General features: G+C 36.6%; 1 protein-coding gene across 2 annotated transcripts in view; it reads left to right on the top strand.

The window, feature by feature from the left end:
* Positions 1-16,662, top strand: part of SCLT1 (sodium channel and clathrin linker 1) — a 46,327-nt gene extending 29,665 nt beyond the window's left edge. Inside the window, exons 17-21 of one of the 2 annotated variants that reach the window (XM_054202638.1) lie at positions 665-857; positions 2,247-2,443; positions 13,593-13,671; positions 14,752-14,847; positions 16,525-16,662. In XM_054202638.1, coding sequence (XP_054058613.1) covers positions 665-857; positions 2,247-2,443; positions 13,593-13,671; positions 14,752-14,847; positions 16,525-16,587 — 628 coding nt within the window. In that variant the 3' untranslated portion in view covers positions 16,588-16,662. Of the gene's footprint in view, positions 1-664; positions 858-2,246; positions 2,444-8,892; positions 8,998-13,592; positions 13,672-14,751; positions 14,848-16,524 lie in introns of those variants that run through there. The other variant, XM_054202640.1, reaches the window with a different exon arrangement.
* The last annotated feature ends 1,221 nt before the right edge of the window (positions 16,663-17,883 follow it).

Genomic DNA, 17,883 nt, shown 5'->3' with positions numbered 1-17,883 from the left:
AGCATTGTTTGACAAAAAAATGAAAATAGGAGTATATTATTTGGAATCTTACTGCATTTTTAAATACTGTTTGTAAGAAGAGTTACTCTATGAAACATTACTTATAAATTGATCTACAGTGTGGTATCTCCTGGTACGTGCAGAACACTGTTTACATAGCATACTGAATTTCAGGTTTGTGTTCAGAGCTAATAGACATTATTGCAGTTCCAGTAATACAGTGGCAAAAAGTACAATCTGGTACACGTTTTTAGACCAGGTTGTCATTTTCAACATGAAAACTGTAGGATTCTCTAGAAGCTTCAGTCATATTTGTACTCCGATGATCGTAAATCCTGTCACTTCGCCAGAGCGATCCTCAGTTGGGGATCTGGAAATGTTATAAAAATGAAAATCTGCTGCTTCACACTGTCATTTTACTGAGACTGCTACGATATTAGATTGGTTTTATGAATTCTGTCATCTTGATAAAATTCTTTGCGGAGTTGTGGGTAGTTCTAGCTGTCAAGCCCATTAAGCATACTGAGCTAATGCACACTTTCGGGGACAAGCAGCGGAACAGCTCTTCTAGGTCAGACCAAAGATCTGTCCCAGTATAGTTTTTTTCTGTAGTACAGTAGTTGTTCAACTCTTGAGTTGCAACAAGACTTTTCTTCTCTTTCAGCTCTGAAGAAGAGAAATCTCGTTGCCAGGAAGCTATCTCTAAATTGCAAAGCATTCTGGATTCAGAAAGAGAAAAGAGTGCCTTTGTCAGTGAACAAAGGCTGAAACTTCAGCAAGAGAATGAACAATTGCAAAAAGAAATGGAGGGTTTGAGAAAACTGGCCATAGAAGCTCAACAAAAAGCTAAAATAAAGGTGTGGTTTATATATTATTTTTATTTTAACGTAAGACCGATATTTGCTTAATAAGGCAGCAGCTCTAAGAGAAAATCATTGAAAGCTTAAATTAAGGATGAAAGTTTCAATGACACTTCCTGGTTTCTGCTTAAAAGTAATTTTGTTGTAGCACTGTGTGTCCTCAGAATCTATCGGGTAACTCAGTCTCTGCTAATAAAATTGTATTTTAACATGTATTTAAATTCTGCTTGATAAGAAGATCCCAAATATTCTTTGCTTTTTGTAAGATTAATAGATTAAATAATAACATGTTTTCCTTCAAGTGATTTCACTTATTCCCATTGCAGATCTTCATTTACCTATTGTCTGTAATGCGTCAGGAATATCTGTATGACTTTCAGTCCAGAGTGTTCCTCTACTTGGACGTCCACCGTGTTGTCAGAGCAGTGTGTAACTAATAAGTAATTTAATACTGTGGTTGTCAAACCTTGGTTCTGTATTTTCTGGACAGAGATCATTTTTCTATATGAACAGTTGCAAACAAGTTAATAAGCTGAAAGATGGATGTTCTTTTTGAACACGTTCCATTAAATGCACCTGAACAGACTGCAGGTGGGATAATGAATTGACAGTAACCTCAGCAGATTCATATTACCTTTGCCTTCTGCGGGGAGTAACAGCTTTGATCCTCGATGTGCTTTCTAAACATGTAAATCTGGTACTTTCCCCTCTGCTCTGAACTCCAGGAGTGTAAAGGTACTGAAAAGGGATCTAAGAACCTGCAGCAATGAAGAAGACTTCAATAAAGAGTTTTGCAAGTTAGGAATGGGGGCCATCTCAGATCCGGTTTCCACTTTGCACAAGATAGAGGAAGCAGTCAAATTAAATAGGAAACCTTGTTCCAACTCCAGAACCCTTTGGTCAAACATAGTTTAAAAACAAAGGATGAGAATCTTGCAACAGATAGGTAGTGGTTATAAAGCATATACCAGATCTTTGTCTGTCTCACTTTTAATCAGACAGGCTTCCACTATAGTCACAGATAAGATTTATTGCTTGCTTTCATTTTCCTCAGATGTACAAAGGATTTTAGATGCAGTTAAGAAAGTCCTAACACATTTTAGCTAGATGAAAAAGAACAAACGTCTTTCTGTGGAGAAACACGAGGGAGAAGGATAAAGATTATTTACAAAAATAAGCATACGCAGCTCATTATCCTTTATTGTCAGTTGTACTATTTGCTTAAATTGGCTTTGGGAACATGTATCTATTTGAGCATATAATTACAAGTGTAATTATTGTATGTTACATGCTTTCAACAAATGTTTGTAAATTTAACTCAAGTGTTACCAAAAAAAAGTAAAAAAACTGAGAGACTTGATTGTACCCAATTTGTATTTTTTCTAGATAAGCACAATGGAGCATGAGCATGCTGTGAAGGAACATGGATATGAAGCTCGACTTAAGGAAATGGAAGACACCAGTCAAAAGTCTACTGCTGAACTTAGACGACTGTTAGTAGCTCAGCAAAAAGCAACAAATCGGTGGAAAGAAGAAACAAAAAATCTTACTGAAACTACAGAAGCCAGGATCAGTAAGCTAAAGTAAGTGCAATTTTGTTCTTCTTCTAGAAGCTGTTACAGTTTTAGTTACTGTTTGGTGTATGGCAATAGGCCTGTGGTTAAACCATCAAGAGCAAACCCTCTGGACTAGATGATGCACTTCCAGCAAAACAAGAGTGTTCTAAAGGGAACTTTTAATGCTTTTTATGAAGTTAGCAGCTAAGCACTGAAATAAAAATTTCGCATCTTGTTCATGTGTTTGAATTTTGTAACAACAAAAAGTAAATGAAATATATTCTTTTTAATTTTCTCTTTCAAGATATAGCACGCTCAATTTAGAGAATTTCAGCTTTGGATTATGAAAACCTCTATATTTATAGCTATTCAGAACAGTCACCACAAAATCACTTGTGGAATGAGTCTCTAAAATAAGCTGGAAAAAACCTGGGATGCACATCTAATGTTCTCTTTTGAGCAGCTGCTGTCATAAACGCGGATACAAATGAGTTTTGTGATTGCCCTAAGGAAAAAGGAGGTATAAACTTTACTTTTCTCTTAATTCATACAGGTTGCCAGGTAACTAGCTGGTACTTGTATTCCCAGCACAGAACATAAGAATATTTTCAGTTTTGAAAGGGCACGATAACAAGGACATCTCACGCAAGAGACACAGATAGAGATTACTTATCATTCCTAGATGTTGGGGAATACAAGTGCTTCTGGTGCCTGTGAGCCTATAGACAGACAGACACCAACTGGTTTAGAGAAGACAATGAAGTTACTGGAAATCAGTGAGTAGCGAAGGAAGTGTCCCAGTGAGAAATTAGCCATTTGCATGTTATGTCTGAAATAAATTATACAAACTCATCTTTGTTCTAAATGCATACTGCTATAGATAGTGTTTGCTTCTACTTGGATGTTAGTATCCATTAAAAAATGTTCAGAATCCACACTGAGCAGTTTGAGAAATAAGCAGATACGGCATCTATGTTCATCTTGGTTTTCCTTTTCAGCGTGTAGACACATTGCACAGTGTTAAAATGTAAATGAATTGATCTGTGCACAGTGGATTTGTAGTGTCTTTCCTTTTCTGGTATTGCCTTCCTCCACCTCAGCTTCCTCATGTGTCTTATGTTTGGCTGGCAAGTAACAGCCAAACTGTGGCTAGTTGTGAGCTGACACACACTCGCTCGCTCACTCTGGTTAGTCAGCTGGCTGCTCCGTGGAGGCCAAGTTTTAAATGGCCTTTCTCTCAACTGAGGCAAAGATATATGTTTGCCTCATCCTTTATTTGATTTTTTTTTTTTTAAGCTCAGGAAACTCTGCTAGATCAAGCAGACTATAAATTGGAGATTAAATTACCCTGATATTTTTATAGAACTTCTTACAAGTTTGCCCTCAAGATCTCTCCCTCTTCAAAATTGGTTTAAAGTTGGAGGAGATTGACAGACTGGTATACAGTAAATTCTAGACGAGGAAGACTGATTTCATAAGTCTCATTTCTTTAAAATTAAAATGGTTAGAGAAGAATAAAACGTTGCATGTATCATTATCTTTTAGGAAGTGCTTTCATTGTTTTTTGGAAGAAAAATTCAGGGTATGCAATTCTGTTAATTTGAAATGATCCTTTAACTTTAGTCACTGAAAGCATGGGATGCACTCATTCTTTACTCAGACTGATTTTAGAAGTTGCTTACTGTCATGTTAACAAGGAAGCAAAATTTTCGCCCTCTTAAAATTTGAAACCTGTGAATTCTAGATTTTATTTCCTTTGGAGTAATCTTTGGATTTTTCATGGTTTATTGTTATAATGGCTTTACGTATTCTCAGCTCGCACCATAATACTTCCAGTATCCTATGCAATTTTTTGAGTCACGATTTTTGTAAGCATAGCTTGACACTTCTTAGTTGTCAGAATGCCAGTGGTGTGAGTGGAATTAGAACCCAACTTTCTAAACACGAGCAAGGAAAATAACTTCCTGGAAATCTTGCCTCCAACAAATCTACCCTGTCACTGCTCTAACTTGGTTTTCCATCTTTTTTAGAAAAGTATGTGAATTTGACCTCCACTGAACTTCATAAATAGCAGTCTTGTATGTAGTAGTGCTTCCCTTTGAAACTTGTTCCATTCCTCTTTAAAGTGACGCAGTGTCTGTCATGAGTAGTTGTACCTATTGTCTGCCCAAACAGAGGAATGCTCTGAGTTCCATCCTGCTTGAAATACAAGAATGATTGATAGAACATTTATTGATGACCTTTCTGTTTTACTAGCAGCTTCACTCATCTGCTTTTCGTTTCTTCAAGTGCTCCTTTTTCTGCGTGTTTAGAACACATTGTAGTAGTAGTGGATTGTTACCTATGATAACTAGTTCAGTTTAAATTCATCAGGCAGTTCAAAGTCATACTAAATCCAATTGGAGGTAACATTTTTGCCCATTTTTTTTCTAGAAAAACAAGTCCTACATAATCAGTCTGGGCAGTTTTACCTCTCCTAAGTAAACCATTTCAGGTTTTTTACCTTATCTGTCCAGATATAGGCTGGCTTTATTTTGCCTTAAAATACATTGCATTTTACAAAAATTACTGAACAGATCTTTAAAAAGGCAAAAAGTCTTGTTTCAGAAGTCATCCCAGTGTTGAGCACATCTGTGAGACACAGGGAGCTGTGCTTATTCACTGACAATTTTAGTGGTGTAGCTGCACTGTAGGTAATTAGCTGGGTCTTACTAAGGCTTTTTTGACATCTTTTGTAAATGCAGTAACTAGAGGAAAAACATTTTGTAGTGTTTCACGCTAAGGTAAATATAAGCTGTTAAACTTTTAGTTTATTTTCTGCAAATGAAACTACAGAATCCGTCACAGTTGAGCATCTAGATTTATAACCAGATCCTGAATGTAGTTCAGCAACTTCCAATTAAAAGGGAAAAATTGCCGACTTCCGAAACATCTAAAGTTGTCTGTGAAACAGCTGCTTTCCTTCTTAATGCTTTAATGTTAAGTATTAAAATGTTGTTATAGTGGACCAAAAGCTTTAGACCTTATTTATCTGCAGCAGAATGCTGACATAGAAAATATAACAGACATGAGAGGAAGTCTGCTTTGTGCATCTGCATGAAAAATAGGTAGTAAATTTTGAAAACGTCCCTGTTTATGTGAGAGACTGCCTATGTGGCATTATCTGGAACTCTCCTGCAATAACTTAACGTCCTGTATCAGAGAATACTGGCTGATGAGCAGAATAGAAAAAAAAGCCTTCATCTCATTAAAAATTGTAAGTCTACACTAAGTCCACATGGTTTTCTGTGACTTCAGTAGATATTTTGGTGCGAGTCTAAAAGCAAAGTCAGTTACTTTTTAAGATGATGTCATAGGTGATGCTTTTACATCCTGTGTAAGCTAGAAACAGAAGTTTTTATCAGACACTTGCTCTCCTTGACAAGGAAACTGGCAATAGAAACAAGTTTGTTCTCTGCTAGAAAGTTGTAATTTAAACTGACATAAGCAATTTCATAATTAAATTTGTGCCTTGATGCTCTGAGATTAGTGACAAGTGGCTATAATAAAACCTATAAATATTATCTAGAAAATTGAAAGACCACTTATTTTTCACGCTATATGCATTACCAGATACCTAGCTATATAGCGCAGAATGCAGCTGGTATGAAAATTAGCTCCTGAGTTACACAGTAGTAGTTAATTCAATGCAAAGGCCTTGCTTATATTATAAATGAATAATTATCATATTTATTTTAATCTTATCACAATAACATTTTGAGTAAGTATTTTGAGTGCAAGTACAGACTAGCAAATCACTTCTTGCTTCGTTGTGAACTAAAATAAAGTTGCTGATTATTTAAAAAGCAAAAAAAACTCTGGGAGCAAATGCATTTATCGTGGAAATATCAGCAAGACCACTACATAATAGACTGATGGTGGGTAAGCAGGATCTATTGAATGAAAGGCTCTGTTTGAAAGTCCTCTTGAGGCTAAACCAGGAAATGGTATCTCCAAGCCTTACAGCAGGGTCCAAGTGAAAGGCCGATGTTAACCGAGCTTTCCTATGTACATACATTTTTAAGTTTTATGTCGTTTTAAGAGGTTTAGTTAAGCTGTGAGCTCGTAACGAAAATTAAATATCTTCCTTAGAAACTCCGTCTTGTCTTGACTAGGTAGCACGGCTATGAAGATATTAATCTTTTTGGATTTAAATAGAGAGCTCTCCAAGTTCAGCAGCGTGTGGTGGTTATTTAGTATATTTTGAGGACAGTCTGAGACATTCCTTGGCACTTCATGAAGTCACTCATGAAGTCACTGTTTGATGTATCGGATTCATGTAAATATATGAGCAAATCCAGAGATTGTGTTGGTGACATGTAGCAGAATTTCAGTTTTTAATAAAAATTACTACTCTTACAGCATAGTAATGTGCTTTATAAGTGAATGTTTTTCAGGAAGTTATAAACTTCCTAACAAAGTCATAGCCATCTATACTAGGGAGGTATTTTACATAAAAGCAGATGATACTGCATTTCACCAGAAGTTTGCTGTTGAAGCTCTCGTAAGGATTGAGTCAGTGTCCCTTTTGTTAGTGTAGGTGTTTCCCATTCCTTTGCCTTAAATTCACAATCTGTTGCTGTTTTTCAGTTCTCTCCTTGTTACTTTCATTTTCCATATGAAGGTGTCTGAAACATTTTGGCTTCTTTACTAACTTCCCAGCACCAGCTGCTAATTTTCCCATATTCTGTGCTGCTCATTTGTCATCTTTTAAGCCTGTAGTGTTTTGTTTGTGAGGTGTAATACATATATACATAAAGGAAACATTAAATAAATACTTCTAAGAAGAGAAGGAATATCAGCAAACATTAGGGGATTTTTAACTTTAAAAAAAATTAAGAAGGAAAAGTAAATTTTGCAGCCTGGAACAGTACAGCAGAGTGGTTTTGTGGGGTTTTTGTGTTTTGTTTTTTTTTTTTTTTAATATGAGAATCTAGTAGATAGGGTAGAAATCTTGATAAATAAATCTTTACTTTCAGACTTTACTGAATATTATTCTGTGCTGTCTCGGACATGTGGGTCTCAGTTAAAGTTAAACATGCAATTGTTGCCTATAAAACTGAACTTGGATTTCAAAAACAGCACTGAAACAGTAGGCAATGCATTGAATACTTACAGACTAAATTCCACCATTTTCTTCATAAAAATATTTTACAGTCTTCATTTATGAGAAGAGTTTTCTTCCCCCTAAGCATCTTAAGATGCTGTACGCTTTTAGAAGGATTTACTGGTAATAGACCTCACCTTTACCTTGCAAGAGGGCAAGGAACCAGTTTTGCTTTAATATACTTGTGCCAAAAGTCAATCTTGAAGGCAACTAAGAAGGTCAGTGCCTCTTGCAACATAGGTCATCGCTCCAAATGAAAACATTGCTCTTGGCAGCATGGCTAACGACTCATGGCTGATTGTTTGTTCTCTTTATTCCTGCAAAACGCCTAATCTGGCAGACTATGAAACGAAGCTGTGCTGACTTTTGGTTGCATCCATTTTAGATGTACTTTGAGTTCTAATGACATTTACTGAAGTGAACGTAGACAGCAAATATTTACAATTATAAAATAGCTATGCAAATAAATGATTACTGTTAAAGGTTGTAAAAAAAGTGGTGTAGCACTCATATTTATTTAAAGATGAATTGTCCTAAGGCTTCTCAATTGAATTTAGGTTGTTTCTTTCTCTAAGAATGTGTATGTATGTAAAAAATTGATTTAATCTATATCTGTTTATATGTGTTGATAAGTACATACAAAAACTATCACCCTCAGATTAAGTTTGGGGGAATTTTATATTTTAAGTTAAGGTGAATTTAATGCTTCGTAAAGACCTGTACTGGGTTTGGCTGGGATGGAGTTAATTTTCTTTATAGCAGCCTGTATGGTGCCGTGTTTTAGATTCATGACCAAAATAGTGTTGATAACACAGCAATGCTTTAGCTGCTGCTGAACAGTGCTAATACAGCGTCAAGGCGTCTCTGTTCCTGCCTCTGCTGCCCCAATGAGCAGGCTGGCAGTTGGCAAGAAGCTGGGAGGGGACACAGCCAGGACAGCTGACCTCAGCTGACCCAAGGGATCTCCCGTATCATGTAATGTCACGTTCACCAATAAAACTAGGTGGAAGTTCTTCCAAAGTCGCTGTTGTTTGGATACTGGCTGGGCATTGGTCTACTGGTCACGAGTGATTGCTTTTGCAATTTTTTTTTCCCTTCACTTATTAAACTCCCTTTCTTTTGACCCATGAGGTTTTTTCACCCCTATACCCATCCGGTTCTTGCCCCCATTCCTCTGGGGGGGAGTAAGTGAGCAACTGGGTGGGGGCTTACCTGCCAGCTGGGTCAGGCCACCTCAAGACCGAAGGACAGATGTGGCTTTTGAGACGGAAATGCATATTAACGCTTAATTTTAGTTGAATTGGTTTGGTTACTTGCTGTGTTTCAACAGGCTTGCGTTTTGACAGCTGCATCTCTGCTAGGGTCTGCGACTGAACCACCGATTCAGTTCTGACCAGGAGTAATCAGTAGAATGAAGTGACTTCTGAGAGGCAAAAAGTCATCTTTCACTGTCTTTATACGTGTTTAAATGGAAAATAGTAAGAAGACAAGTATTGAAATTTTATAAAACTAGCAAACTTATTTCTAAAGGTAATTTGTTTCATAACACAAAAAAAGCTTTTAAGTCTTGGTGAATTATTTAACTATTACATGTTCATTAATTTAGTAACTGACACTTACTTGAGTTTTCTGTTTTGATTTTTTTCTCACCCTATATCTGGAACATTGTTTTAAGTAACCTAAATAACCAAATCGGAATTAGATTTAATGTTTAAAAAGTTATTTTGGTGTTCAGTGTCCCTTCCCCACAAATTTGTGTGGAATTTGGTAAGAAACAGAAGCAATCCATGTTGTTGCTGATTGACAGGGCTTCCAACTTCACAGTGATCCAAGATCCCCCGTTAGTTTGAATGTCCCAAAACAGCAAAGGACTTCAGTGAGCTGCCTTAGCCAGCTGTGCTAAAATAATAGTATCAAGTGCTTCCAGCTTCTTTTACGTTTCTTGTCTTCAGTTGAAGGAATTTACTTTTGAAAGAGATGGGGAATACATACACGTATTTTCTAAATGCTCTTGCTTTCACTAGAGTACTGTAATCTAGAAAAACGGTTCCTATGGCCATAAACTGGGGGAAGGACTGTTCTTATTTCCTTACGGCATTGTGTATAAAGCTCTATAGTCCTTCAGACTTAAGCTGAGAAGAATAAATGACAGGAGAGAAAGTGAGATCAGCAATACTAAAGGAATATTTAGGAAATTTGTAAATCGGAAAGAAACAAACTTCAGTAATAACAGAATACAGCATAGATTGAGAAGGGGTGAGAGAGGAAGTTCTGACAACAGAATTTAAGCAAAAACAGGGTAGTCAGATCTACTGGTGTTTACTAAAAGAAAATAAAGTGAAAGACTGTATGCAAGTTGAAAAAATAATGGCAGATTATTCATTCATTCTGTAAAGTCCACCTTGACTGGTCTGCACTTACGTTAAGTAGGTTAAAAAAATAAATAAAAAAAAAAGAGGTCGTAATAGAAGTAGTAATAGATGGTTAATCCCTCTAATTGGCATATCAGTATTTTTCATACATTTTTATGTTCTAATCCCAAGAATAAAGAAAAGAATTGGGGTAAATTGAGAAAGAATTTGTCAGATAACCAGTGGTTATACATAAACCCTTACCAGACTCCTCACCAGTGGCCAACACCAAGAGCACATTTTTGTTCAACATGATTCTGGTTGGATCAGGGATCAGAACAAGATGCACGCTGGTAAACGAAATGTCATAGTCAATCAAATGACTGAATTATCCACAGAATGCCCTTCAGCGGAGGAGATCTTGAAAACTGCAGATGGGAGAAAGGTCAATCTTGTAATTTGAAAACTTTAGAGAAAACTGACCGTTCTCTCAACTTTACTATGAATATTCCTTTGGCCTGTTAGACATGGGGATGATTGCTCCCTTAAGGTACAGTTTCGTAGGGGTGGTAATAGGTCTATACAAACCTATTCTCTTTTTAGAAATATAAACTGAACCTACAAAACAGTACATGAGACAATTCATAAACGCTGGCTTAAATGATAAAGAGGGTAAGTACTTTAGAAGTTACTTCCATGTCACAATGCATTTGAGGAGCTTTAAAAATCTTAACTCTTTAACTAATAAAAAAAGTAGTAAAACTTAATACTAATACATAGTATGAACAAATTGGTAAATTAATAATCTTAACCATCTGCCGCTATTGGCTAGTAGTAAGATACAACTTCTCGGGGAAAAAAATCAGAAATATTTGTTGTAACATAAACCCATTTTATTTGAACTATACTGAATGGCTTCATTTTTTTAATATTCACTTGAATTATAATTGTCAGTGCTTACAAAAAGGGAATCCTTGTCATATTGTCTTTAAATTTAAATACTTAGCTTAAGTCATCTGATTGCAGCTATTTTGGGTGTCTTTGTTGCAGTTTCTGCTTCTGAAACATTTCTGTGTCATAGTTAGAGTCCCTGACTCATCAGCAGCCATGTGTGGGTTTTGGAGTTTGCAGTTAAGAATCTGCTTCTGAAGAGTGACCTTTTTTAGTGCCTGTGTCTGAAGTGCTGGCCAGAACTGTCTTCTCCTTCTCCCTACATCCTGTACAGTACGTTGAGTGAATTGCGCAGCATCTTGAGATGAAGAAGTTTCCTCCGTTTCTAAAACATTATTCTTGGCTGCACTTCTGTAATGTTTGGCAGCCATAGCTGCTTATTTTAAGATGTTCATTAAAGAAAAAAATTAACAGGATGAGAGACAGCTGCAGGTACTGGCAGTATACAAAATTCATAATTACTAAGAGTAACTGAAGCATATTATAGTATAATTCAACCGAAAAAACAGCTGGCACATGCTATATTTGTCATATGAGAGCTTTGCAGAACGTACTTGCTACAGCTGGCAGATTTATCATCCATCTGCCAAAATGCTAAAAGCTCACCTTTTGTTTCCCACTCACTTAACAAAGACAATATGGAGCAGGGACTGATTCGATTATTCAGCAGTTGGGGTTACTGCTCAATTTTAATATTAAAATCTTATAATATGTGTTTGGGGGAGGGTTAACAATCAGAATGAATCAACTGTCTAGGTCAGTAGCCATCATGTTTCCTTATGCTTACAAGGTTAAACTGTTTTCTTTAAATACGTGTTCAGTGTGATCTAATTATGAAAATAATTTCTTGATATACAGCTGTATATGAGCATGTACACTCTGTTTATGGCCTGTGCTGCTGAGAATGCTAATTCCACACCTCAGTACAAGTCTAGGAGACAGACTGTTTTCAGTAACTACAGAATTTTTAATTTAGAAAATTAATCGATTTGGATAGTCTTCCAAGATGACGTAACAATAAAGATGCCGTGTCAGAGTTCAAGAATTTCCTTATTTTCAAAGCCTTGTCTACTGGTGTAGTTAAACTTGAACATAAGTGGGTAAGGAGTACTGTTTGAATAGTTTTCTAGGGAGTTACTTTTGAAAAGGTACATATGAAAAGATATGACAGGAATTGTATAAAGTTTCTGTTTTGCTAATGAAACAGTTTATAAAAACTGAACCATCAAAAAGCAGCTGTTCATTAGGGCTCCTGTATTGAAAGTGCTTAATCTTGAAGCTTGTTATTGATTACAGAGGACAAATTGCAATAATTCTGTTCAGTGTTAACATACTATCTTGATCCTGCAATTTTAATCCATCTTTAATTCTTATTTTATATAAAATAGTTCACATGTGGTAACAAAGGTATAATCTATATATAATTTTAACTGTTTCGCATCGCTTAAATATCTGCCCATGTACTCTCATTTTTTTAGAAGCTAGTCAAAAGATGTTGATCTGTTTTTATGTCTGCCTGGGACTGGTTAAAGGGGTTGGTTCAGAACAAGGGAGTGGAAACCACCAGCCTTATTTTAACAGATATATTGCAACTTTGTATTTAAAGTGCCATTTAGCAGTTTTCAGTCAAAGGTCATGAAATACATTGAAAAAATTTAAAGAGTAAATTATTGTTGAGAACTAAATGCCATCATTAAAATATAGCGGAGGCTTTTTAAGGTGAAGGTCTGAGGTTCAAGCATTCGGTAATAGCCAGAGCACCTAAAAGTTAAGTATGAGATTTCTGAGCATTGTCAGCATGCTACATACTCATGAAGGTTATTGCATTTCAGCATAGTGTATTGCGACTTGGGCAAGGAAGGTAAAGTGAGAATAGATTTGAAAATTCTTCTTTCACAAATATGTTTGAACCTCAACGTAGGTGGTGAAACTGGTGGCGAGAATCTTGATCACAACATTTTTTGCGATGGCTGTTGCTAGTGGAGTAGAGACTGGTCAGAGGTTAGAGCAGCCCGTTTAGTTCTGCACCTTTCTCTGGCTAAAATTACCAGAGGTCAGAGATTCTTCCATCTTTGATCATCCCTCTTCTTCAGTGGCTTGTGATGACAGAAGGCAAGAACTGTTTCCTTTGAGCACAAACTCAAGAGATGTCTACCATAACCCAGATATTACTGTAATACTATACAAATTCAGAATCACTAAAACTCATTGTGTATAAAAGTAAAAAGACCACTTTGAATAAGGGGGCATTTTCCTTTTCCTCCTGAAGTGTTACATTGTTGTCTGTCTCACCAGGTGCTAGGTACTTCTGGGCACCTTCAAAAATGTCTATGTTGAAGTCTGCTTATGGGACACCAATTAGAATGTTAATCTAAAAATTGATTGCACTGTGCAAATGCAGGTTATATTTATAGCATATTTGATAATGTATCTGCAAAATAAGATTCAATAAACAGCAAAAAAACAGCCCTGTAAAATGTTAAATGCTCTTGACAAAGTTGTGTTGATTCGAACAAATGCATCTCATTCCCCTGCCGTTATAGTTCTGAATACACATTGTGAAGAAGTGGTAGCTGTGTAATGCTTTTGAAACCAGTGTTTTAAGAGCAACGCTGTAACTAAAAATACACCATAAGCCCCTACAATGCAAGAAAGTACCTATGAAATTATATTCCAATAGCTGATGCACTACTGTATGTTAATCAGCATCTTTTCTTCCGATTAATAGAAGTGAGCTGAGTCAACAAAAACTTCGTAGCCAGGAGCTCATTTCTCAGCTGGAAATGGCAAATGAAAAGGTAACTGAGGTAAGATAATGACTGATACAACAACCACTTTCAGTTATAACCTGATGCACGCACGCTAAGATCGTAACAGAAACCTATTTAGATGAGTTATGTTGCTGGTTTAGAATAATTAAGGATTTTTGATAGGAGTAGTCACAACTGGAAAACCCCACTGTTTCTGCTGACTGTTCAAATGGCAGGAAGACAAATTAACTTTACTCTCAAATTACAGGAGAAGGTAAAGGAGATCATCTTTCAAGGTTACTAATTTAGCAAATTTAGACAACTCAAGAACTATTTCTAAAGTCACTTATGCCTACGTATGCACACATACCTCTAAAAGGAGCAGGTATTGTGTTATGGATAATGTGGCATATGCAGAGATATCAAATTCCCAGCATACTATGTGTACAGTAGAATTGCCACTGTATGTGCATATATGCATATGGATAAAAGCATTATCCATTAAAGATTAAGGGCAGGGTTGTTTTGGAATGTGCATTGTTCAATAATTAATGGCCACTTTAGAAAACAGCTATCCTGTCAGCCTCATAAATCTGGGATAATATCCAGTTCTGTCTAGGATAAGTCCTTCTGTGTTGTTTTTCGTAGCGCTGTATTATTTAGAGGAGAGAAATGGGGATGATATGAGAATAGATTTCTGTCAGTAAAGGACGGTTAAGAAAGACTTTATGCATACCCTTTGATGAAGAGAATAGAGGAGATCTGTAGTAAGATTATCATCTCATTTGTATTAGCTAGAATATTCTTTTTCCCTTTGAGTAGAGCTGAAACATTTACATTGTAAGATTTGTAAATTAAGTTACCTGGATTAAAATGTCAGCTTTTATGCATCTTACTTCAAGATGGTGAAATGAGTAAAACTTCCTCTGCAGAGTACTCTGATTGGAGAAGTCATATGATGTCATATTTGAGCTGGAAATTCTGTATAATGTGTGAGCAGTATGTCTTCAGTCTTACTGCAAGCGGTAAACAGTTCCACTTCTTAAATCTCCTGGTGTTTGAAGCTTTTTCACTACAGTATGTATGGATCCAGTAAAATAATCTTTGCATTTGTAATGAGATATTTCATTTACACAGGATGAAAAATTAATGATGGAATATCGAGAATACATCAATAGGCTTCAAAGGCGATTGAGCCAGGCAGAACAGAGGGCAGCTACAGCATCTCAAAAGGTATGAACCTAACAAAAAACATGTTATCTTTTTCCAGTTCTTTTACAACTCAGTTCCAATTTTGAGTAGTACTATTCAGTATTTCTAGACATGAGGGATATTGGGAGGAAAGGTTTTCTTCTCTTCAGAGAGAGAAACTTTGGGCTTTAGTTGTCTAAACCCCATGCTACCTATAATTCTCTATTTTCTCTGCTGGACAGTAGGTGGTTTTTTTCCCATCCAGCGTTCTTTTTTACATACTATTCAAGCTATACATCTTGAAGGAAATCCCATGGGGGGATTACACACTGGGTTCACTTCCTTGCCAAGCACATTTGTTACTCAAGTTGGTCTCTGATAAGTAAGGGTGGTCTTTCTGCCTCCTAATTTTTTACAGTGATTTAGGAAACCCATTTGCAAATTACAGCTTTTTACTCTGGGTGAGCGCATGTGAGTTGCAGAGAGGAAATGTTTTGTTGATCTAAATTGTCCAATTAGGACAAAGGGCATTTTTTTTCCCCAACAGCAGTGAATAAATGGGTGTAGCTGCCAAGCTATCATAACAGAAGCTGTGTTTCCTGGCTGTAAATGCTTTCTGTCATGACAAGGTCTGCCCAGCTGGTGAAGATTTGCTCTGAAAGAGTGATTTATGGTTTTTTAACCTCCTGTTTGTTACATGGATCTGTTCAGCTCTAATACTTCTGAGGTGCTATCATCTTCCCTTAAAAAACACGGTCACGTCACCTTTCAAGGGAGTAAATTCCTGGCCTCAGTGCCCATATAGGAAGAGGTCTTGCTGTTCCCAAAAACATCGATAACTAACTGTTCCTCACCAGTCTCCCTCTGAAAGGTAAAAAGATTTGGTAAGATGTTTAGCTGCTGAATTGTTGTCCAGATCTTATTGACAAGTCTTCAGAACTGCCTTGCCCTCTTCAGGCCTGGCAGAGTTTACTGCTGCCAGCTGTTAGACACAGCTTCTTGTAGCGACTCAAGAATTTCCATTCCAAGGCCCCTCCTCTCCACACACCCCCCAAAAAAGGACATAGCAGTGCTGTTCCCAATAAAGGTGAAAAAAAAGCAATCTCCTGTTGTACTGCTACAAGAATGTCCATTCTTCTGAATCTGAAGAAACAAGGTCTTTATTCTCTTGTAGCTCTCAGAAGACTGGATGTTCATGTGCATGCTTCCTCCAATTCAGAATGGTAACTGAATCTGTAGGTTGAGGGCCACTTTCCAACTTGACTGAATCGTGTATTCTCATTACATTCTCCAGCTTACTTGTAAAATTACACTCAGTATAAGCTAGAGCTGGACTATTAGGGAGTCTAGAAATTACATTTTTATTGTGGTTAGTTCAGTGACTATAAATCCTAGCTTATTATTAAATAATGGTGATTCAGTAAGAAACATAAAAAATACAGGATAATGTCTGCAAAGGTTTAAAATGTGTGTATTCTATGTCAATGTCAAAGTTTACTCCTGCTACTTAATCTTTCACCATCTTGAATTCTTTGCTATCTAAAGTAAGACAAAAGCAATAGTCATCTATAGAGAAATTCTGTAAATTGTTTACCCCAAATTCCCACTTACCTGTACTTGTTCCCTCTCCTTCGTGACATTTTCAATATTGAAGTTCTCCTGATACTTTGATCTTACAAAAAATGATGTAATAAAATATCTGCTTGTTTTTAATCACAGCTCAGCCTGATAACAACACAGAAGAAAAAAGCTGCTTCCCTGAAGGATCTGGAAAATATTTAAACACATGTATTGTTCATTCCCACCACATTGGAGTTAAGAAGATTGCTGGAGAAACTTCATATTGGAGCATTGAAGCCAAATGTGTAGCAAGGCTTGTAAAACTTAGATAAATATTTTCTGTTTTATTCAGGTAAGAAAGGGGGTGGATGAAGATACTTTATCTGTATGTATAGTAAAGATTGGAGAAGACTGCAAAATGTTGTCATTAAAGTCCTTTAATGTAGCAGATGAAAAATCTGATACAGTGCTGTGGCTTATTGGTCTTTTTTGGTTTAAAAAACACCAGCTCCAACTATGAAAAGATTGTGTACAAGGAACAGATAACATTATATTGAAATTCATGAACAGTTTTGCTCACATACAGTCGATACCTTTAGTTTTTCTTTGTAGTGCAGTAACTTGGGAACATTTTGAGGATCTTCTATGAATTGTAGTAAGACACTAATTACATCATGAGCGTCAAATAGTTGCTGTTTTTGTAGTAGGCGTTATAGCTGTGAAACACTCCCCTTGCCTTCCAGTTTCAAGAATTCTGTTCAGTTTGTTCTGATGCCCCTGTGAAACAGCTAATAAATAAAATGCTGCTATTTCTATTCATACAGCTCCTTTCTAAGGACTGTCATCTTTCTTCAGCTGTGCTTGTTCTTCCCAGTTACTATTCTACAATTGTTCCTTGCTTTTCCGTTGATCTGCTCTCTTGGTTTCTATGTGTCTGGGAACTTCAGTTCTCTACTGCTTCAGTTTGCACCAGGCTGGTGAAGTCATCCAGCTTTTAGGCGTTTTGAAAGAATGTCTTTGAATTCTACAGATGCCAGTATGTGGGAATCCTCTTGCATACATGTTTTTCTTTGACAGTTAAGAAATTTCACCTATATCATTCTAAAATTAGAGCTGAACTCTCTTTTCTCTTTCAGCATGTATTAGAAACATCTGATAGGTGTTAACAGATTTTGAAGTGCTCCCCCATCTTGGATTTACGTCACGTAATTTCTTGTCCTTCCTCTTAAACGTGAAGAGAAAATTCTGGTTTATAACTTCTCTTTCAGTTGATGGATAACGCTTTCCAATGCTTGATGAAAACTGTTGGTTGGGACTAACAAACCCACATGTCTGTCGCAGCAGATCTTCAGATCTTCACCGTATTTGCATTTTAGAGGACAGACCTGGGTTGATTACCACATGGACGTGACAGGAGTTTGTGCCACCTCCTGAAAAGCTGGCTGCTCAAGCAGAGCCTGCAGGATGGATGCAACCTCATGAAAAATTTCTGCTCGCTCTTTCCTACAGTTGTACATA

This window comes from Rissa tridactyla, chromosome 5 (genome assembly GCF_028500815.1).
Source record: "Rissa tridactyla isolate bRisTri1 chromosome 5, bRisTri1.patW.cur.20221130, whole genome shotgun sequence".
Classification (NCBI taxonomy): Eukaryota; Metazoa; Chordata; class Aves; order Charadriiformes; family Laridae; genus Rissa; species Rissa tridactyla.
The sequence above is the reverse complement of the archived record's forward strand: the minus strand, read 5'-3'. Positions and strand labels throughout refer to the sequence as shown.